The sequence below is a fragment of the Callithrix jacchus genome, chromosome X (genome assembly GCF_049354715.1).
Source record: "Callithrix jacchus isolate 240 chromosome X, calJac240_pri, whole genome shotgun sequence".
Classification (NCBI taxonomy): Eukaryota; Metazoa; Chordata; class Mammalia; order Primates; family Cebidae; genus Callithrix; species Callithrix jacchus.
The window spans coordinates 20,728,869-20,752,766 of record NC_133524.1 but is presented as its reverse complement, the minus strand read 5'-3'; the positions used below and the strand labels follow the sequence as shown (position 1 = coordinate 20,752,766).

The 23,898-nt window shown below is 36.4% G+C and overlaps 1 protein-coding gene across 11 annotated transcripts in view; it reads left to right on the top strand.

Moving 5' to 3' along the window:
• Positions 1–23,898, top strand: part of RPS6KA3 (ribosomal protein S6 kinase A3) — a 171,474-nt gene that overhangs the window by 84,697 nt on the left and 62,879 nt on the right. For 9 of the 11 annotated variants that reach the window (XM_008989060.5, XM_078364251.1, XM_078364255.1 and 6 more), the window contains one exon: positions 20,608–20,724. In XM_008989060.5, the coding sequence (XP_008987308.1) occupies positions 20,608–20,724 (117 nt within the window). Of the gene's footprint in view, positions 1–11,122; positions 11,271–20,607; positions 20,725–23,898 lie in introns of those variants that run through there. The other 2 variants (XM_002762709.6, XM_008989063.5) reach the window with 1 other exon arrangement.

The following is a 23,898-nucleotide window of genomic DNA, read 5'->3' as shown; positions in this document are numbered from 1 at the left end:
GCACTAGTCATTGGATTGGGACCATCCCACTCCATTTTGACTTTATCTTAATTACATCTGCAAAGACGCTGGTTTCAAATAAGGTCAAATTCATAGGTACCAGCGTTTAGATTTGAACATACCTTTTTGGAGGGCACAATTCAACCTATAACCCCCCTGAACATTTTGACTTTACCTACTTTTTCAATTACTGTCATTTTATTAAATGTTTTTTTAATATGGTAAAGCAAGCCTTCCCATCTTTTTTATTTTTGTAAGAACTAGTCTTAAGTCTTATAAATGTAGTCCTACACATTTAATCTTCCAGATAAACTTTACAATCAGTTTGTCAAATATGTCTGAAAAATTTATTGGGATTTTTATGAGAATTGCCTTAAATTTACAGATTAACATGAAAAATTATTTTAACAATATTGAGTCTTCACATTCATGAACATTTCTTTTTTCTGATTTTCTTTTACATCCTTTTCAAAATTTTATGGTTTCTTCGCTGGGCGTGGTGGCTTACACCTGTAATCCCAGCACTTTGGGAGGCTGAGGTAAGAGGTTCACTTGAACCCAGGAGTTCGAGACCATCCTGGGCAGCAGAGTGAGACCCAGTCTCTAGCACAAATTTTAAAATGAGCCAAGCATGGTGGTATGTGCCTGTGGTCCCAGCTACTTGGGAGACTGAGGCAGAGAATCACTTGAACCCAGAAATTTGAGGCTGCAGTGAGCTATGAGCATGCCACTGCATTCCAGCCTGGGCAACAGAGTGAGACCCTGTCTAAAAAAAAAGTTACGGTTTTTTTACATGTAGTTCTTATACATTTGTTAAGATAAGTTGTGAGCGTTTTATAGTTTTATCGTCTTTGTTATGTTTTAAGTGGAATTTTTTTCTGCTATGTTTTCCATCTGGTTACTGCATATATATATTTTAAAAGTTATATGTTTCTGTATGGTTTTTAGCATCTTAGGAGTGTTGACTTTTCAGAAGTCAAACAAATTGTCATGAACATTATGTCAGTTGTGGAAGAATAAGATCAGTTTAACCTGCTTAAAACACCTCCATAGTTTTATGGTTCCTTTAAATAAAACCCCAAGCTCCATAACATGACCTACCAGGCCCTGCATAATAAGGCTTTGCACACTTCTCTCCACATCCTCTCTAGCCACATACCTCTCCCCTCTACTGAAAGTCCAGTCACTCAAATGTATCACCTTTCCTTTTGCTTCTGGGCTTTCATAGGGAATGTTCCTTCTCCCAGAATTCTTTTCCCTTGCTGCCATCCCCACCACTTAATTCCTGATCATCTTTCAGATCTGTTTAGATATCATTTCAACTGAGATGTCTTCCCAGTACAACTACCACTTCCACTTTCACTTTAAGTGTTTTTCCTTTTTGCTGCCACAGGACCTACGCATACCCTAAATGGCAACACCATACTAGATTCCACTGCGTTTTTACTTGGTCTATATTCCCTACTAAACTGTGAGTTGAATGAGGCTGTGACCAAGTCTGACATATTCCTTGTTTTATGTCTGTGTCTAGCATCCAGTTGCTGTTCAATAAGTATTTGTAAATTAAATGAATAAATGGATTAGGTTTTAACTACCTTAGGGACCCAGGCATGGAGCCTAGTGCTCAGAGCTGCCTTCAGATTCCTACCTTCTCCAAAATCATTTGAGGCAATTTACTTAATTAGTTTATAGTACATGTAAGCAAATGTAAAAACAATCAGAAGGAAAACCTCCAAATTTTTTATTCTCTGTAGTCTAAAAGCATTTTCTATTGTGGTGTTACATGGTTTGTACTTTCTCCTACTGATGGCTTTAGTAGCATTTACATCTGCAAGAACCTGCATTCTAGAGATAGGTCAGAAAGATGCAGTACTAAGATATTACCAGCAATGTGGATGAAGCTGTTGAGCAGATGATTCCAAATTATATGAATTAGGCTTAGATGTCAGATAAAAGCCTGGTATTTAATATTTATTTAATGATATTAAATCCAAATGATTGTCAAAATATTTATTAACCTTATAATTTAAAATTGTATTTTCCTTTTATATATAATTAAAAGTTTTCCTTTTGTCAACTACTAATAATTTACATAGGGAACTTTGAGATGTTTCAACCAAGATATTTTCAGATACAGACGTACTTTAGGAAGTTGCTGGAAAATGGGCTCTGCCAACACTAGAGGGTTCTTAACTAAGTAAGAGAGACATAGGATTTGGCAAACAAAAGATCGAGTACTGCAAGCATGATGAAAGTTTCTTCCCATTATGTTGATTAAAGGAAGCTTCAGAAGACTAGTTCATTCCGTAAGCTTAGAGAGTAGTCAGTCCAGATTGAAGTAGACAGATAATTCCGGGAATGTTATCTCCAGGAATGGGATTAGGGGAGGAGGTGGGGGAATACAATTGATGAATCTAAATAGGCTTGAATATTGAAAATTCACTTGAGAGGCTCTTGCAGAGTAGGAAGACATTGAAATAGGTACAAGGAAGAAAAAAGCGAATTTAAAAACAGAGCAACGGTAAACTGAAGGAAAAACAAAAATCGTACACAAGAGATGTAACTCAAGTATATTCTTTACTTCAACAGTGAACAGTGTTTACATAGTCATAATAATTTTAAAGACTTAATAGTAACCAAAATCTGTGATATGAGTGCCAAGTCGTCTATAATAGGATGTCTAATGGTAATATCTGAAATTGATGAATCAAGAGCAGGTATTATAAGGTTATTATTTATCATATAAAGGAAAATACCAGAGGGAACAACGAAAAGAGCTGAAAGGGTACCAAGAGCATAGAGTACTGCTGCTTTCTCATTATAAGCCTTGAAATGCTTTTTGACCCTTTGGCCTTTGATAAAGATTTAAGTGGAATTTTAAAAGTAGTTGTAACTGGTATGACCAGGCAAAAATTCACAGAAGGCATGAAATTTAATCTGAGTCTTGAAAAATAGCTGCAGGATTTTTGAGAAGTAGATGTCAACATTTGGGTAAATGCACTTTTATGGGAAAATAGCGTAAACAAAAGTCAAAGAGAGGAAAAGTGAGATGTGTTGGAGATAGCTAAATCAGTTTGACTAAAAGGATAGTGATAAAGGAGAGCCCGATTTCTCCTGAACAATAAATAATCGTAACTCAGACCTTAGTGTATAGAGTTTGTCCTGTGATGTCTTTTGTACATGTCCCCTAGGTTTCTATTTGTGATGGAGCCATTCTGTTCTGGCTGGACTTTTCTGTTCTTCATATACTTCATCTCCTCTTCTCTTGCCTTTATTCTTTGCCCTGCCATTTGCCTGTCTCCTGTATCTCAGATCCACTTCTTTTGGTTTTTTTTTTCTTTTTGGAAACAGGGTCTCACTCTGTCACCCAGGCTGGAGTGCCGTGGCTCACTGCAACCTTCACCCCCCCAGGTTCAAGCAATTCTCCTGCCTCAGCCTCCCAAGTAGCTGGGATCACAGGCACATCCCACCACACCTGGCTAATTTTTCTATTTTTTGGTAGAGACAGGGTTTTACTACGTTAGCCAGGCTGGTCTTGAACTCCTGACCTCAAGTAATCCACCCGCCTCGGCCTCCCAAAGTGCTGGGATTACAAGCATGAGCCACTACTTCTTTTCCATCTTCTGGAATTTTAATGCTGTTATTCTTTCTTCTGGCTTTCTAAAGGTTCAACCCTTTCCTGTCTTTACTCACCTGAAGTAAAAACTTTTACTTCACACAAAGCTGCCTTAAAACTTGCATTTGAGTATCCAAAATGATCCTTACAGCCATGTGTCCAGCACACCATTGCACACCTATTATAGTTACTATGATTCAGACACAAACTGTGGGAAGAGAAGCCCTAGCAGAGTAGAATTACTCACTCAACACAGGAAAATACAATAGAGTGCTCATTGGCAGGGAAAATTTGTACCATGGTGTATTAATAACACTTATTGACTAATGGTGTAGAGTATTGTCTGCCATTGTTAGCCAATGAGTTATTTCATTGGCTAAGAGTGTATATGAGAACTCAGAGCTTGGGGGAAAATACCGTAGTAGATTTAAGTATATACCATTTAGGAAAATATTTCTGAGATAAGTAGCAGTATAATTAGTAGTACATGGTGGAATTAGAGTGTGTATACACCAGGAAAATTTTCAAGCACAAGCAAAGATTTCCCTTTGCTACATTTTTGGCTCTTTCAGGGCTATTTTTTCACTTCCTAGTATCCCGTTTCTCTACCCCTGAGAGCTTAAAAAAAAGACCTTCCCCTTTTTATCATGGCTTGCCTCCCTTGTGTGGTGCCTCTGACCTAAAATTGCCTCTCTTCTCTTTTAGTGTATTCAACACAATACCCATTTCTTCATTTTCAGTGATCTCAACCATATTTTGAAAGAAAGCAAAGTGACTTAATTATGTTCAAATAAGAATCATTGGTTGAGTCAACCTGAAATACTGGCATATGGAAAGTTGTAACCCCTTTACCTAAATGAGTGTTTTAATTTAACTGTTTTAGACAAGCATGACTAAGTAAAAAGAACTTCAGTCTAAGCAAGAAAAAAAAAATGTGTGGACAGGGAGAGAAGTGATACCATGTAGGGTATATTGTGACTTACTACAAAATTCAGACCTGGGGCTATGGTGCTGCTGCCTCTCACCCTCTCTTCATGACCATGGGAGATTCTGTGAGTGAAACACAGCATGCTTTCCATGGAGACAGGGCCTGGAAAGTGCTCTAGAAAATCTTGCTCACTGCTCTAGGAAGTCACTACCATTTGTTTCAAGTTGATCATCTTCATGAAACTTATTTCCCATCTCTGGTTTAAAACCTTAGGCTCTTACCACTTTATAATACTATCTATTGATGCTTAAAAAAATTAACTGCTGCACGTAGATGGAAGCCCTTATAAATTAAACCTTTTAGTGTCTGAAAAAAGGAATGATCCACACACAAAAATGTATCCAATGGAATCAGTTAAGAACATGTTAATTTTAAGTTTTTATCAGATGGATCTTTTTTTTTTTTCAATAGGGTTCAGTCATCATGGGGTCATGAAGATGGTTAATAATTGGGTTTGACTGTGGTTGGGGTTTTGCCAGACAAGTATAATGTATGGTGTAGAAAAGTTTTCAGGAACTCTACCATGGTCCCGATACTCAGCCCTCTTCCTTCAGGGTCTGTTGAAAAGGTTTAGCACCTCCTGTTTTTTTACCTAAGTCAGCCACCAATCATTCATGTGCACTCTCCTTCCCCAAACCAACTTACCTGGTTATTCTTCCACCAACATAATGACCATTTCCACGTCCAAACTATAAGAACTTGGGCAGCAAATTATTTAACTTCTCTTTAAGCCTCAGTCTGTTCATCCATAGTGTGGATGGATGATAGTTCGTACCTCATTGGTGAGAATCAGCTGAGATAATTTCACGTAAAACACAGTGCCTAGAATATAGTAGTATCTTAAATGTTTTTGTTATACTTGAAAGAAAACTTTATTAATAAAAGAATTCAAATAAAGCAACTAATGACTCAGTGAAGGAAACTAGAAAAAAAGAACTACAAAGTAAACCTATAAAAAGCAAGAGGAAGGAATTAAATATAATTTCAAAAATCAGCAAATTAGAAAACAAGGGAAAACACACAAAAGCAAATCCACAACATTAGGAAAGCAAAACAGGATATAAGCACAGATAGGAAGGAGATTAAGACATCATAACAACCCAAATATTTACAGATACAATGATACAATGTCTGAGATTTGCTTCAAAATAATTACAGGAGTTGGGGGAGTGAGCATAAGAAACAAGATTGGCTGTGAGTTGAAAATTATTAAACTTAGGTGATGAGCACATGAAGGTTATATTATTTTGTCTACTTTTGCATATGGTTGAAATTTTTCTTAGGTTTAATTTTGGAAACTTAATAGAATACTAAATGTGACAGTATACTAATATGAAAGTTGGTGAAATCTGTGGTTTTTTAGGAAAATCTAAATTTGGGAAGGGAGAGAGAAACAATAGCCTTGGGAGAAATTTAAATCATAAAATATTAGCACTACCAAACTTTCTGCTCCCCATTATAGTGCCAAGCTCAATCATTTCTTTTTTTTATCTTTTTAATATATGATTTTTATTGTACTTTAGGTTCTGGGGTATATGTGCAGATCATGCAGGACTGTTGCATAGGTACATATATGGCAATATGGTTTGCTGCCTCCATCCCCCTGTCACCTATATCTGACATTTCTCCCCATGTTATCGCTCCCCAACCTCCCCACCCCCCGATGCCCCTCCCGTAGTCCCCCTAAACAGACCCCATTGTGTGATGCCCCCCCTCTGTGTCTGTGTGTTCTCATTGTTCAACACCTGCCTATGAGTGAAAACATGCAGTGTTTGATTTTCTGTTCTTATGTCAGTTTGCTGAGAATGATGGTTTCCAGATTCATCCATGTCTCAACAAAGGACATGAACTCATTGTTTTTTATGGCTGCATAGTATTCCATGGTGTATATGTGCCACATTTTCCGTGATTTCTTAAGAGAAAAATCTTTGAAACTTTCAAGAAATAGATCACTCTGTGGTCTTTAAGTTGCCCCAAAACATAGGAAAAAGTCTCCCTTGCCTTCTAGTTTGTTTTATAGAATTAGCAAAGCCCTGAAAATGAGTTAGCATAGAAAAGGAAACTATGTGCCAATTTAATTTATGAATATAAGTGCAAAACTCCTAAGTAAAGTATTTACAAATTAAGTATAAAATTATATTAAAACAATGGGTTTTTCCCGGAAATATAGGCATAGGTCAGTATTAAGAAATCTCTTTGTCTAAGTAATCAGTAGATCAAAGGAGGAAAAATTAAGTGACAATATTAATAGACAAAAATACATTACATAAAATATAACCCTCATTCCTCTTTTAGTAAAGAGAAAATTGTCAGACTTTAACATGATATATCTAAAACCAAATATTCACATTATGTCTGAATGAATTAGTGAGCATATCTACAAGTCGGGATCAAGGTAGCATTTACTACTGCTTACTTAAAGCTCTGTAGACTATGAAAGTTTGGAGTTTGTTCTGTGTTGGGCAGCCATTGAAGAATTTGAGGTAGGGACATAACTTGGTCTGATTTCTGTTTTAAGATTATTATGGCTGCTGTGAAAATAAAGGATTGCACAGGGAAAATTTAGAAGCAGAGAAACCAGTTTTCTGGCAATAGATGATCGTTTGTACTGGGAATGGCAGAGGAAATAGAAATAGACAGATTTGAGGTTTATTTTTTAGATAAAATTAGAATTTGTTGAGGGGTTGAATATGAAAGGAAGGAAATTAGATAAGAAAGGAAAGACCATAAAGGACTTAACAGGTTTTTGAGAAAGGTAATAATGTCATTGCCTAAAATGAGGAAGATTGGTTTCCCATTCCACTTGAAATAAAATCCAAACCCAAACATCTTGGGTCTAAGGCCTGACTTAATATGGCCCTAAGCTACCTCTTCATCTCCTTTCTCTTTCATTGATGTTCCTCTCATTCTAGCCACTGTGGCCTTTCATTTATGTCTTAAATTCATTAAGCTAATTCCTATCTCCGTCCTTTGGCATTTGCTCTTCATTCTGTTTGAGGACTCTAGACCATGAGTCAGCAAACTTTGTCTATAACGGGCCAGATAGTAAATAAATATCTTAGGTTTGTAGCCATATGATCTCTGTTGCAAATACTCAACTCAGCAGTAGCCATTGTAGGGCAAACACAGTTGAAGTTAGTATTTAAACAGAGATGAACATGGGCAGATTTGGCCCTTAGGCTGGACAGGCCTGGCTGTAGTTTGCTCCTTCCCAAGGTCTTGATGTGGTTCCCTCCTTATTATTCAGGTTCTTCTTGGAGGACAATGTGCCAAATAAGTTAGGATCAAAAACCCTGATGCTGCATACTCTTGACTATACAGTTCTACTTCTAGAATTTATTTCTAAATGTGAATGTATACAAAGGATGAGACAGCACCATGGAGTAGATCAGAGACCCAACAATAGGAGATTTATATAATGGAATTTTCAACAGTCATTAATAATGCATTAAAGGCTATTTAATAATAGAGAATGGGGTCAGCAAACTCTGCTCATGGGCCTGTCACCCGTTTCTGTAAAAGGTGTTTTATTGGAACACAGCTACCTATGCGTTTTCTCACTGCATTGGCAAAGTTGACAGAAACCGTATGTCCTGCAAAGCTGAAAATATTTACTATCTTTCCCTTTACAGAAAAAGTGATACTATGTGTAGTATGGTCCATGTGTGTACATGGAAAAGACTGGAAAGAAAATCACCAAAATAGTGACTTTTTTTCTTTTTTTTCCCCTTTTTGTTTATCTTTATTGTCTAAGTTTTCTATAGTGGGCATGTGTCATTTTTATGATAATAGTTACTTTTTAGATAATAAGGTAAATAATTAAATCAGATGTTTAAAACACATTTTTTTTTTTGAGACAGAATCTTGCTCTGTTGCCCAGGCTGGAGTGCAGTAGTGTGACCTCAGCTTATCGCTGCCTCCGCCTCCCAAGCTTCAAGCAATTCTCCTGTCTCAGCCTCCTGAGTAGCTGGGACTACAGCCGCGCGCCACTACGCCCAGCTAATTTTTTGTATTTCTAATAGAGATGGGTTTTCACCATCTTAGCCAGGATGGTCTCCAACTCCTGACCCCATGATCCACTCACCTTGGCCTCCCAAAGTGCTGGGATTATAGGCGTGAGCCACCGCACCCAGCCTAAAACAAAAATTTAGTGAAATAAATTTTAAGAAAAGTATGGATGGAAAAAAAGAACAGTATCTGGTTTCATGTGCACCACCACACAAGTAGTATCCATTTCAGATTTCAGCATATGATACTTATTTAGGCAGCCATTTATTTGAGGTCTTACTGTGTGATCTTTGGTATTAATCTCAAGATTAATCTGGGCAATGGGATGTGCTTAAACAATAATAAATACCATAAGAGATGTACCAAAGGACTTGAAGAGCTCACATTCTGGTTAGGAGATAGATAACACCTGAATAAAGCAATTGCTCATTGATGATTTGTAATGTGAGTATAAGGAATTCCAATCACATGAGCTAGTCTTTAACTTTGTTTATGGTGCCTTTTGATGTAAAACCCTTTTAAAATTTCATAATCAAATCTGTATTAATACTTTATGGTGTCTACATTCCCCAAACATGTAACCATATGTCCTAACATCTCCCTCTGATGTACAGTGCCACATTTATTCTTTTCTGTTGCTCTATTTGTCTTTTATAGCAATACCACACTTTTAATTATGGTATCAATTTCAACTCAGAGACTTATTTCAGATTTTGGTGTCTGAAATATTGCTTCATTTCTTAGTGCCAGTATTAAAAAGCATAACACATGGCAAAATGTGAATTATTAACCTGAGCACTAGTAGTAATTACAGCCAATTTTCACTAGTCCTTTAAGTTTAAAAAACTTAAACTTTGATATTTGGTTGCTCACGTTTAAAAATATTACTTGAATAAAGTCGATGACTGCTACTTATATCCTACTTCGAGTTGTGCAGTGAGCATGATGTTTGCTTTTTCCTGGCATAGTTTCAAGAGCCACCTCATGTTCAGACTGCCATTCTGTGTTAGGTGGTTGTCCTAGCCTCACTGCCCTTTTAGTGTAAGGAGTCAAGTAATTCCTTTTGGGAGATGGGAGAGTTCCTAAGTACCTCCCTTGCTGAAAAATTGAGGCATGTGTTTTTAAACAAGAGAAGTACACAATTTTCCAGACAGAATTCAAAGTTCTATATTGGATATTTATTTGGGTTTCCTGTTGCTGCTAATGTATTTGGTTATATAAGATAGTTTTTTTAATTGAGCAAGTTTTTTGTTTTTTTTTTTTAGTTATTCTTCAACTTCCATTCATTTGTTTATAAAACATTTTCATAAAAATTTGATAGAGGAGGAAGAGCCCTAGCTTTTCATGGAGGATCTGTAATGTTTGCTCAATAAATGGGTACTAAACTGGACCCCCGTTATAGGTAGCTCTATCACCAAATATGGACCTACCTTGACCGCAGTTTCTTCATCCAGAAAGTGAGCTGATTATTCTTGGTATTTTCTAGAGTGTCTTCAGGTTTTGAAAATTCCATGATTTTATTAAATTCTTACAAGCTGTGTAGGTTAACACTTGAGGTTTTTGTTGGTTCCACATAGATTAAATGTCCATTAAGTAGAGCATTATCCCACAACTCTTGAAGCTGCTGTCCTTTGGTTGTTCTAAATGCCACTATTACAGTGATTGTGTTCTGAATATTGGTATACTTATAATTTTCCAAAGCACAGTATCTTAGAAAAACTTTTGTAAGGTATTAGAGGATGAAATGAAATGGAGTAAGGAATTATATGGTAGCTTGACCCCTCCTTTTCCAAGATGGCTTCTTAAGTGTTCCATTTCGCTAATAAACCCAAGGATTGGAGTTTTTTTTTTAATCTTAGATTTTATCAACTAGGAATATGAATTTTAGCTGTAAACCTTTACATCTTTAACCTGGTTGATAATTAATGCTTATAACTAACATAAATTCAAAAGTGATTTACTTTCATTTAAGACAGGTAGCATTTGTCCTTATATCACAGTTTTTAAAGTTTCTTGCCTATGGTCTTTATTTTCTACCTATAGTTATGAAACTCTTCCTCATTGACAGGGAACACCCATGACATGCCTGTGTATAACCTTAAAATTGCCTTGAGACCACAGCTTGAGAGTGTGTGTATAAACACCACACAGGGTCAAATTCCACATGTGCATCCAAGTTAGCAACTTTTAGTAGTTTAGTAGTGGCAACTAGTTTCAGTTGCTTTAAAGGGTCATATTGTTAAGAAATTCTGGCATTTCTCAGGATTCTAAAATAATAACTTTTGTTTCACTGCTTGTGAAAATTGTCTGGATTGCTGGGAACCAGGAGAAAAGAACATTTCAACAGGATTTGGCTATCAGCAAATCTGTTTTGGTTTCCTGTTCTGGCCTCCCTACCTATCCAGCTACATTATGCCCCTGCCGGCAGGTTTCTTCTTTCTTTTACCACAGGAAAATTGTCCGGCCTCTTTTTCTAGCATTTTCAGGACCCGCCTGACAGGAAATTTTCTAATTGCCGGAACAGCTGGTAGGAGAAAACTTTGCAAGGGCTTGGCCTTCCCTTTCTAACTTAAGTTTTACTGGCAGAAATTCTTTTGATACCATCATGGTTTCATAGCCATGTTTAAATTTTTGTCTTTTCGTGTTCGCTCTATACAGGTAAGCTCTGTTCAGCTTCTTTTAAAGAATAAAATGTTTTCGTTGGCGCTAACTCTAATTATAGTAATTAAATAGTTATTTCGTTTTATATGTTCTTTAAAGCAGCTTTTCAAGATTCAAAGCCAGTTTTGACAGAATTTTTAAAGGATAATATATCTGTTTACTAAAAGTAAGCCAGTTATGTGTATTATACATTTCAATTCTATATATTTTATCAACTTATTTTTACAGTTTTTTAATGCTAGAGTAATTTTTATCTTGTTAGTGTTTGTAATTTTGTATAGTAAAACAAATGACTGTAACTTTCAGCATTAAACCAGGCATAAACAGAATTGCAAATTTGCTAATATTTAGGAGATTACTGTAATGAGAACAACTTTAGTGGGCAAGAGAGTATGTTATTTTAAGCAGTCAATAACTTAAAATCACATTTTGGTGGAAATTGGTTCCTGTAAAAGAAAGTTTTTAAGCAACTCCAAATTTAAGTAATTTAAGCAAGTAATTTTATGTTAGAGTAGAAACAATTTTCAAAGAATTATTCTGTTAAAATGGGCTTAGTGGATGTTAATTTGCAATATATTTAATCTACAATCCTGCCAAAATCAGCTTGATGTTTTGCCATGAGAATTGTGCCATCCAGCAACTCTTTAAAGAGAATTAAATTTGCCAATCGGTATTCCAGATTGGGAGAAAACTCTGCTCTTTGTGGCAGTGATTAGTAATGTTTATCTGGAGAACCAGCTTGCTGTTTTCTCAAACGTGGATAAAAGGAGCTGACTTAAATGAGCTTAAAGCTTGCTTAAAGAATTTGGTTAAATGAAAAATGTTGAGATTATTTATCATTCCATTAGCAAATGAAGTAAATTGAATTCAGATTGTAATCTAGAATATATTAATACGCAGTTTCATACCATGGCTTGAATAACCAGCCTAATTTTGTATCACAGCCAAATAATTTATGTGTATCTTGATTGTCTAAAAAAAGGTTAACATATCATTTTAAAATTAAAAAACTACGTATTATAGAACTATAGGTATCTATATAAAGGGTGATAGCTTAATTACTTAAATTTAGAATGATAAGGGCCAAATAAAGTATACATTTTTCATTTGTAAGGTCTTTTTTATGGTACAACAAAAAATGGTTACATATCCATGGTTAGAAAATACTTACTGACTTTTACCAAGGAACATTTAAATATTTTACTTCAAGCTTCAATAATGTTTTCTGGCATTCAAAACAATTTAGAAAATACAAATGCCTCAAGAACACACTTCCTGACTCAAGGGAGGGGAGGAAAAGGAAATTATGTATACAAGGCAGGGCATAATGCCAAATGTTGAATCATTCTTTGAAATCAGTTAATATCTCTCAGTTTGTTTTCTTAGCATGTTACAATATTAGGTTTTCGATAATTCAAATGGATAGCATTAATTTCAGTTTCTTTTCTTTAATCCTTTTTACATTTTAAGATCAAAATGATATTTTTCTTTCACAACTTGAAAAGAAAACATTAGATTATTTTTTCCCCCACTAAAAAGTGGACCTTAAAGACCGTTGGGGTATAAACCTAAGACCTTTTGCTAGTCCTGGGAAAAAAAAACTGGGTGGCTTTCTGTGTGACTGAGAAACACCAAAAGATTTACCTGCCCATAAATTTTCTCCTCCCATTTTTCCATGATGTCCAAAATGACACTCTACAGAATTTCTAAAATTACATGTTTGAACTGACTTTGTTTTGTCTATCAGGGGTCCTATCTAATAATAAATCTTTGAGATCCTGGTAAATTATCTTACTATCTCTAACACCTAGTACAATACCTGGCCCATAATTTGAATGGCCTTCGAACAAAAAGGAATGGTCCTAACAGAGTACGTCATAGACCAGAAACATTTTCATTGGAACTAGGCATTCAGTAAAAAACAAAAGCAGGAGAACCACCTGAGTTTTAGTTCTCTATCTGACCTCATTCTTCTCTACCTCTCTTTCATACCCTCTGATCCAAACTCTAATGTCCAGGTGTGCTCCCACTCTGGCCTTTGTACTGGCTTGTCCCTCTGCCAGGAATGCTTTTCCCCTAGGTGGTTGACTTCCTTACCTCCCTCAGGTCTTTCTTAAATAGCATATGCTTAATAAAGCCTGCCCTGACTACTTCATTGAAAATTACAACCCCCACTTCCATGTCTGCTATTCTCATCCCTTCACTCAACTAAGTATCTTTTCTTCATAGTATTTATCATGTTCTAACATTTATTTACCTATTATTATTATTTGGTCTGTTGTCAAAAAGGCAAAGTTTTTGGTCCATTTGACTTATTGTATATCTCAGTGCCTAGAATAGCACCAAGCATGTATCAGATGCTCAAAACTAAATGTTTGAATGGATGAATGAATTAGTGAATTCCCATACGTAGCTTAAGGGTATTGAACACCTAGGCCAAGGAAGGTGGCAAATGTCTGAAAGGGGCGGAAATGTAGGAAGAATGAAACAGAGTGCGATGTAGCTCTGTTGCCATCCTCAAAATTTTGCCTACTTTTGCTTATCAAATAAACATAGACTTTGTAAAAACAGTAACATGGAATTTATTATTACTATTTTTAAATGCACAAAGTAAGTTTTTTATGGTAATGAATGGACAGATATCCATGTGTCATTTAAAATACAGTTGTGCCAGAGAATGTAAAAATATGTGAGCTTCACAGAATAATTAGAATATATATAATTTATATCTATGCTCCAGTTAATTAATAGAATTATCTTTCCATAAAACTATTGATATAGCTGCTTTACCGTGTACTTACAGGCAAAAACACAATTTTACAAAATGTCAGGTGAAACTAATTTTATGTTTTCATGTGACAGATTTATTTCAGTAACAGGTGATTTAGTGACATAAGATATGTTTGTCACATGTACATGTCAGTCTGTTCTTGGCTTATCAGTGCCCTTGGAAATCTGATATTCCTTTCTGCATTCATCTCATTAGATTTCAAGTATGAGCTAGAAAAGTACATTGTTGCTTTCCTACTTGTTGTCTAAGATTGGCCAAGCATAGTATTATGTCCTAGTTGAACCTTAGATTCATTTCTAAAATAGTCATGTTCCCATGACTTGGTGACATTAAGTACAATCTGGGCATTGAGATCTTAACCCAGGATATTTTGCCTGTTAGACTGCTGTAATTTTGCATACATATAAAGTAGTTAGAAAATAGTTTGCTGCTGTGATTAGTGAAAATTTGGGTCTTACAAAATTTAAACTTGGAACAGAAAAGCATGTTCAGGATAAAACAGTGACAGGTTTTTGAAACTTGAGCCAGTGTCAAACTTGCCACAGGAATTGATCTTTTCTCTCCACCCTCAAGAGTATTTTCCATACGGTCTGAGCCCTGATTTAGAAAAATATTTTATAAATCCCTGTTTGTGTCCTCAAAGAGGTTTGAAATGATTGCATCTATTTTGGGGGTAAGAGGGTAGGGAGTAGAGGAAGATGCTCTTAAAAACACACACGCGCACACACACACACACACACACACACACACACAAAGAAAAGGAACACTTGAAAATTTACTTTAAATTAAGATTTGCCAGAATAAAAAATTTAGTATGAAAGTGGAAAGGTAAAGTCAAGAAAGTCTCTCAGAAAAGTAGAGACAGTGCTGGACGTGATGGCTCATTCCTATAATCCCAGCACTTTGGGAGGCCAAGGCAGGCGGATTGCGTGAGCCCAGGAGTTCGAGACCAGTCTGGGTAACATGGTGAGACCCTTTCTCTACAAACAAATCAAAAAATTAGCCAGGCGTGGTGGCACATCGCTGTAGTTCCAGCAACTGGGGAGACTGAGGTGGGAAGATTGCTGGAGCCCAGGAGGTCGAGGCTGCAGTGAGCTGAGATCACACCATTGCACTTTAGCCTGGGTGACAGATCAAGACCCCCATCTCAAAAAAAATTTTTTTAAGTGGAAACAGAAAATACAATAAAAAATGGCATAAAGGATTCCATTTTAGACATACAATATTCAACCAGTAGAGGAGTCACAAAAAGAGAAGCTCTGAAAAATGGATGGAAAGAAATTATCAAAGTTATGTTAGAATTCCCCACAAAGATAACGAATTCAGGTCTTTAGATTATAAAGGTTCACCAAGCATCTAGCATTCTGAAGGGAAGAAGACCCTATTTATCTCACTAGTATGGAATTTCAGAAACACAAGGACAGAGAAAATCTTTAAGGCTTCCAGAAAGAAAAAACAGACCTAGCAAAAAGTGTGAACAGACTAGCATCACCCATCTCATCAGCAGAACTGGAGGCAAGATTTTTTTTTTTCTGGAATTTGATACCAAGCCAAACTGTACACATGGGAAGACAAAATAAAAACATTTACAGATGTGTGGCCGGGCATGGTGGCTTACACCTGTAATCCCAGCACTTTGGGAGGCCGAGGCGGGTGGATCACAAGGTCAGGAGATTGAGACCATCCTGGCCAACATGGTGAAACCCTGTCTCTGCTAAAAGTACCAAAAAAAAAACAGCTGAGCATGGTGGCGCATGCCTGTAGTCCCAGCTACTCAGGAGGCTGAGGCCAGAGAATTGCTGGAACCCAGGAGGTGGAGATTGCAGCAAGGTGAGATCATGTCACTGTACTACAGCCTAGATGACAGTGTGGGACTCCATCTCAAATAAATAAATAAATACATTTACAGATGTGTGATGTTCAGAAAGTTTTCTTCCACATCACCTTTCTTAGGAAGTTGCAAGAGGGTAATCTAAGAAAGAGACAGGAATCTGAAAACTGGATTCAACCAGAAAATCACTGTAGAGCTATGCCAAGGTGATAGCTGTGCAGTGGGCCTACAGAACCACCAGTCCTGATGGGAGGGAGAGAGAGGTCTCCAGGATAGAAAAGAGCTCTCAGAAGAATGAAAAATTCTGCTAAGGGCTAAGAAAATAATAAGAATAATGGTCACATTACTTCTCCCTTACCCCAAGAATAGTGGAAGGCTGTTAAAAACAGGAAAAACAGAAAAGTGCATGAGAAATCCATGATCCTAATAGGAATCAAAAGTAAAATTTATCATGAATGTAAACATTTAATGAAGTGGGAGGCAGTTGTTTTGTTTTTTTTTTTTAAGTCCCCTTGGACTGGCCTAGGAGTCATGGGCTCATATAAAAGGAAATTTAATATATTACCTAGCCTTCATATGAACCATATATTGTCACAATGATGTGAATGCTGTTGTATATAGGCTTTCAACTTTAGAATCAGGCTATAGAGAGAGCATGAATGATTTGGTTGTGGTTGCAGGAGAAACTGTTAATTTTCTTAAAATTAATAGCCTTAATAAAATTACAGCTAGAAGTGCAGGAGAAAATGTTAATTTTCTTAAAATTAATAGCCTTAATATTAATAAAATTACATACAGCTACATATTAGCCTCCTTTTTCAAGGGGAAGAGTTAGGATTCTGTCCAACAGAGAAAAGACAAGAAGTTTATGTAAAGGTAATATAATTGCCAAAGAATGTAGAGGAAGATGATGAAATGAAGTGGCATAATATAAGTAAGTCCCTCACCTTTCTTATTTTAAGTCAGTAGACATTGTCTTAAGGTTGATAAATTAAGAAATTATCAAAGAAGATGCAGAACTAATTTTTTTTTCAAGTCCAGGCATGAGGGTGAGAAGAGACTTGCTTTTCACCATAAGCTATTCTGCCACTGTTTATTACCAGTGTGCATGTATTACTTTGATTTTAAAAACAAAGAGTTTAGGGAGTAAGAAATAACCTAGGCTGACAACAGGCTGTGTGTAAGAGAGTGTTGGGAGATAATATCACAAAAGTAGGTTGAGGCCATATAATAGAGGAGCTCGAATGCCAAGGTGAAGTAGTACATTTAATTTGAGAAAGCTTGGAGTTTTTGAACAGCCTGGTCAAATGACTGGAGCTGTATAATTTCAGAAAATGTATTTTTCAGAAGGATGAATTGGACCCAGGTGGAAAGCAATATTATAAGTAACCAATCTAGTTTCAGTTTTCTAGATGAAAGGTAATGAAGGCTTGTACCCTGACGATATCACCAGAAATAGAAAAAGAAAGAATGGTAAAGTGTTCTCAATACTGTACTTGATACATAGTAAGTGTTTCAGCATGTGGTTGTTATACAGAAGGGACCAAAGGGAGATACTACTTTTTTTTTCTTTTGAGACGGGGTCTTGCTTTGTTGCCCAGGCTGGAGTGCAGTGGCATGATCATGGCTCAGTGTAGCCTCGAGCTCCTGGGCTCAAGCAGTCCTTATGTCTCAGCCTTCTGAGTATCTGGGACTCTGTTGGCTCACACCAACAGCACATCTAGCTAATTTTTAAAATTTTTTGGTAGAGAGAAAGTCTCACTATATTGCCCAACCTAGACTCTACATTTTTTTTTTTTTTGTTCTTTTGAGACAATATCTCACTCTTGTTGCCCAGGCTGGAGTGCAGTGGCATAATCTCGGCGCCCTGCAACCTCTGCCTGCCGGGTTTAAGCAATTCTCCTGCCTCAGCCTCCCAAGTAGCTGGGATTACAGGCACCCGCCACCATGCCTGGCTAATTTTTGGATTTTTACTAGAGGCAGGATTTCACCATGTTGACCAGGCTGGTCTCGAACTTCTGACCTTAGGTGATCTACCTGCCTCGGCCTCCCAAAAAGCTGGTGTTACAGGTGTGAGCCACCATGCCTGGCCAGACTGCAATTTTTAGGAACTTATTTGACATGAGATGAAAGGAAGGGTAGTCATCAAAGATGTGAGTAGTAATTGCTGTGTATTTTGAAATTCATGGCCTGATTGTAGCTCACACTACTTTAGGATAAGGGTTGATCCTGTATGCCTGCTACAAAATGGAATGTGTTTATAATTCAGTGATTGTTCTTCCCTGCTTGTGTTGCTTCTTTATTTGTGACAAACAAAATTTTTGTACATATTTGCTATGAAATGTAAGGTGGAAAAATACTGTAACCTGATAAATCACATCCCACTTACCTAAAAGAGAAAAATGGTAAAAAAATATTTAACATTACAAAGTAGAGTTCTTCATGACCTCATGATTTAAAAGGCATAAATGGCTGCTAGATTCCAGTTAGACTGTTGGACAGATAGTTGTTTTTTGGGTTTTTTTTTTTAAATACAAGACTAACTGACACATACTGGAATGCAGCCCATGAACTTGGCCCCATGAGTTCAAGTCTGTAATCCATTAGTCTTCGAAGTGCGATGTGACAGAACTTTGGGGTATAGAAAAGAAGATAACTTCTTTACGTGTATATAATTTTAAGGATACAAGTATTGTGTATGTAGTTTTTTTTTTTTCTGCTAAGGATGTGCTACCAAAAAGTTCAAAGAACACTGCTGTAATCAACTGAGCTAACAGACCAGTTACAAAGACCAGGGTCATAAGTCTATAGGTTTCCTGTCATTGATCTCAGTGTGGTGTAATGGTAAGGGCCTTGTTTTCAAAGTCAGGAGACCTAGAATTGAGCCCTAAGTCTACCACTTACTGGCTTGTGATCTTTGGCCTTCCATTAATCTCTTTAAACTTCAGGCTGTAGAATATTCAAACCAGTTTGTTTTTAGAGGATCTGTCACATTGCTACTGGTAAATGGGGGAATACATAGAAAACTCTGAAATGTTTATGCTTGTTTTAAGGTTTACTTGTTTATGTTATGTCAGTCCTCTCTAACATTAATATGTGGTCAAAGATTTGTCATGAAACATGAATATAAAACATAAAAAAACGCCTAACACAGAGTTGATATGTGGTAGGTGCTCAGTAATAGTATTTGCTGGATTTCTAGTCTTATTTGGAGAAAAGGGTGGTCTGAAACCCTTGTACCTTGGTCTTATTTGGAGGAAAGAGGTAGCATCTTAAGAGTCAGCTAATGCTTGGTTCTATGCTAATACCTACTGCGCAGGATTGTTGTGAGAATTAAAGGACAAAATACACAGGAAATTATGAAATAAAGATCTAAACTGATGTTAGGAAATGATTTGATTATTGTTACCAAAGTTCTAGGGGAGTCCAATATGATTGAACTGCCTAAGTAGTAAATAACCTACAAATTACAGCCTCTGTCTGAGAAATAAAGTAGTGGGCCTGAATTCCTTTTTCTCCTCTTCTGGGAGCTTTTTTCCTTTTACGACTCATTTTCAAAAGCTACCATGTTAGGATATTCTGGTATGTCTTTTTGAGAAATCTTCGTAATTCTTTATATTGCCAACATTCTAAGGACATCTCAGAAAATGTTAATTGAGCACAAATGTTTGTATGGGATATGATAATAACAAAAACAATGGATTATTTATGTTCACATAACACATTGAGATTCTACTAATGGTACTTACGCACCTAGAAAAAAATTATAGTCAACAAAAATGGTAGTCTTTATTTGACAGGTTTATGTTTCTAATTTGGTCAGATTTTGTTTTGTTGTAATTTTTGACTATAACATACAGTTTGTGTCTTGATTAAATAAGGTAACCTAATCTGCTGATCTCACATAAGTAATTGAAATCCTGTGTGTATTTCATATATTTTCTCTTTGTTATGCTTTTTCTCAAATATATTAAAATGTCCACTATCTTTTAAAAATCCTTCTCTTAATCTAGATACCTCTCATTGTTCCATCATGCTGAATAGTCGTTTTTTTCCATGTCTGATTCTCCATCCAAATGTTAAATCTTTTCTGATTTTGTGTTTTAGAGTTACTCCTTTCTCCCCTCTGAGATCCCAGATTATTCTAGAAACAAAGTAACTTAGAAATTTCAAAGGGATAAAACTTCAGTGTACTTAAACAGCCACATTGAGGTTAGAAATCTCCATGTTTACCCTGGAATATTTTTCAACCCCTCTCCTCAATAAATAGTTTTTTTTAAATAGCATTAATTCTGAGTAACAATAACCATACACCAGAGCACAGCAGATTACTCCGATCTGTTATTTGCAGACTTCTTTACACCCTCTGCCCCCACCCAATAAAACTATTGTAATTATCTCCAGTAGAGAGAATGAAGACTTGAAAATACTGAGTACTAAATGTCATGTAGAGGTTAAATTGGCCTATGTGATAGGCTGGTATAATACTATCTCTGACATTTACCCTGAAAGTATGTATGTGTGGCATATACACTTGATAGGTTGGTAAAGGGTGGTTTTATATATGTTAATTTCAGGATTTCTAATATACTTAGAAATTAGATTGATTTCTGATTAATTTCTAGTATGATTAAATTTGTATTGTTTGATTTTTAGCAGGAGAGAATAGCTCTGGCTAACTCTGTTTGCTCCCCTTATATTTACCTCAACAGGAAGAAGTCAGTATCAAAGAAATTGCAATCACTCATCATGTAAAGGAAGGACATGAAAAGGCAGATCCTTCCCAGTTTGAACTTTTAAAAGTATTAGGGCAGGGATCATTTGGAAAGGTAAGTCATGAGTGTGTGCTTTTTTAAAAGTTGTTTTTTGGAATTCGTATGTATTTCACACACATGGGGAAACAGAATTATTTTATGAATTGCCTCCAGTCTTCCTACTAGCAGTGTTTCTGTGTTTTTACATTTCTCACTATCAGTAAGTGTGGGAAAGTGAATAAAGTCATTCAAAAGCACATTGGAAACTAGTAAATTGGTAGTATTTGCTTCATACTTTATCTTCAAGACCACATGACCTCTCCAATTATGATTTATGAATGGTTGAAAATCACAAGATATTCCCTTGATACACTGGCCTCTTTTTGAGTCCTTGGGTAGGGATGGAAGGTGATCTTGCAATACGATATAACAGTGCATCTCAGCCTCCCTTCCAGCATACTCTATTACTAGCATAAAGTGAATAATTGTTCCCAAAGAAGTACAGTTGGGGGTTACTGCTACAAGTTTGAAATTTTCTTGACCACTGGCTTGTCTTTAAAATGAATGCAAAGTTTGCATTTTATTCAGTAACATCATGTTTGTTTTTAATATCAAAAAATGTTTCCCAAAGGTACAAAGTAAAATTCCTCTAGAAGACAGAGTCTGCCTCTGTCACCCAGGCCAGAGTTACAGTGGCATGATCTCAGTTCACTGCAACCTCTGCCTCCCAGGTTGAAGCGATTCTTCAGCCTCAGCCTCCTGAGTAGCTAGGACCACAGGCACATGCCATCACGCCCAGCTAATTTGTGTGTTTTTTGTAGAGATGGGGTTTCACCATGTTGCCTAGGCTGGTCTCAAACTTCTGCACTCAAAGCTATCCACTCACTTCAGCCTGTCAAAGTGCAGGGATTACAGGTGTGAGCAACCATGGCTGGCCAAAGATGCAACATCTTTATCAGTGTTTTTCATGTAGTGCTTGCCTCCCACCCCATACATACATACTTCACACCTCAGGGGCACTTCTGTACTCCATTTTGAGAAGTACAGCATTATAATTACTACTACTTGATCTGTCTAGACCAGGAGTCCCCAACACCTGGGTGAGCATTGCTGCCTGAGCTCCACCTTCTGTCAAATCAGTGGCAGTATTTGATTCTCATAGGAGCACGAACCCTATTGTGAAGTGCACATGCGAGGGATCTAGGTTGTGCACTCCTTATGAAAATCTAATGCCTGATGATCTGAGGTGGAACAGTTTCATCCCAACATCATCTCCCCCTTCCACTGTGCCAGTCTGTGAAAAAATTGTCTTCCATGAAACTGGTCCCTGGTGCCAAAAAGGTCTAGATTGTTTCTTGGCAAGAAGAAAATTTGGAAATTGTATTCAACTTTCATGATGCGGTGATTCCTTACCACCACTCTGTAAGGAAACATTTGAAGATACCATGCTTTGCAAGTTTCAGAGCAGCACCATTTTAACTCTCTTGTGTATTTTACTGTGACTATTTAGCAATTCTTGGCCAACATAGGTAATTTGTTACAGTTATTAACCTCTTTTGAACCCAAAACAATGCTTTTAATCCAAATATAGAATAAGTAGCCAACAGAGCATAATGGTTGTAAGTTTGGACTCTAGGTCAGCCAGACTTTGATTCAATTTTTTTTTCTTCTATTTATTCACTGTGTGTGTGCTTGAGCAAGTGTGTGTACTTAACCTCTTGGGTCCCCATTTCCTTCCTCTAGCCAGTCATTAAATATTGAAGTTCAAGGTTCCATTCTAGGCTACCTTCTTCTCTATTACTAATACTCTACTGATTGATTTTCTCTGTGCCTGCTATCTTAATTGTCACTCACATACAGCTGATGTAACAGATTTATGTCTCCAATCTAGATTGCTCCTCCAAGCTCTGAATACTTATGCACAGCTGCTTATTCTTTTTCTGTGTCACAAAAGCACTTTAAAGTCAACATGTCTGAGACCAAACTCATCTTTCCCTAAGCCTCAAACTGTTCTATTTCATTTTTCTCTCATTAAGCTCAGAAATTTGGGAAGCATTCTTGATGTATATTTCTAGTCCCTATCTCCCCTATCCCACTCTAACCTGGCCCCAATCTTATCTATCATCAAGTACTATAGATTCAGTAAAGATTTCTCAAAGCCTGCCTGCCACCCCTCCAGAATATGCTACCACCTTTCTTCATGGTCTTTTGAAGGGGTCTCCTAACTGGGACTTTCCAAATGTATTCTTACCTCAATCCATTATTTACTGATAGCCAGCATGAATTAATCTTTTACTCTACCCCCCCATAACCCTTCAGTGGCCTCCCTTTGCTTTTACAATAACGACGAATTCTTTTTTTTTAATGCAATGTATATTTATTGTAAACAATAATATACAAAAAAAAGAAAAAAGGAAAGTTAAGTTTCACAGAGAGAACAAAAGGTTTGGTGGTAGGAGGGAAACAAGTGAAACAAACAAAACACGAACACAAACCAAAGCTTACCTAAAGACAAAATAATGATTTAAATGCCAGGATTCTTAAGTTATAGAAATATCTTTTTTAAAAGATCTGCTTTTATATAGAAATTGAAGGATGCCATATTATGAGTGCTTTAAGATTTTATTCTACTGACTTCTAAAACTGTTAATATATCTTTTTTTAAATAAAAAAAAAGTTTGCTGTCTTTTTCAAAAAGCAATCCTCAAACTCTCCAGCCACAGCAGCAATTAAGATTAAGGTCTCTCAGTGGGCTGATCCCCTCCAGGTTAGCCTCCTTCACTCCAAGAGAAGATGCAGAATATTGATGACACATGCTTGCATTGTTTTGTGTCAAAACACACACACACACACACACACACACACACACACACAATATAGGGCATCCCAAAGGTCTGTGGCAGAAAACACTGCAAATGACTCAGTGATACACTATATTTGCAATCTCTCATTTGTACAAAAAGAAACATGTTTCCAGTTTGTTTTCAACAAAAGCAACAAAGAAAAAAAGGGACGGACAAAAAGGCATTTATACAAATCTAGGATGAGGAATCCAAAAAAACTTGCTTTTAATAAAAAAAAAAGATTAAAGAGATAAATTTTAAAAAAAGTTACAGTTAAGAACATAATTTAACAACAGATGACCATACCCTTTGAGGAAGGTTCCAACAACCTATTTTAAAGAAGGTAAAATTAAAAAAAAAAAAAGAAAGGAAGTTTTTTTTTTAATTAAAACCTCTCCTTACAAAA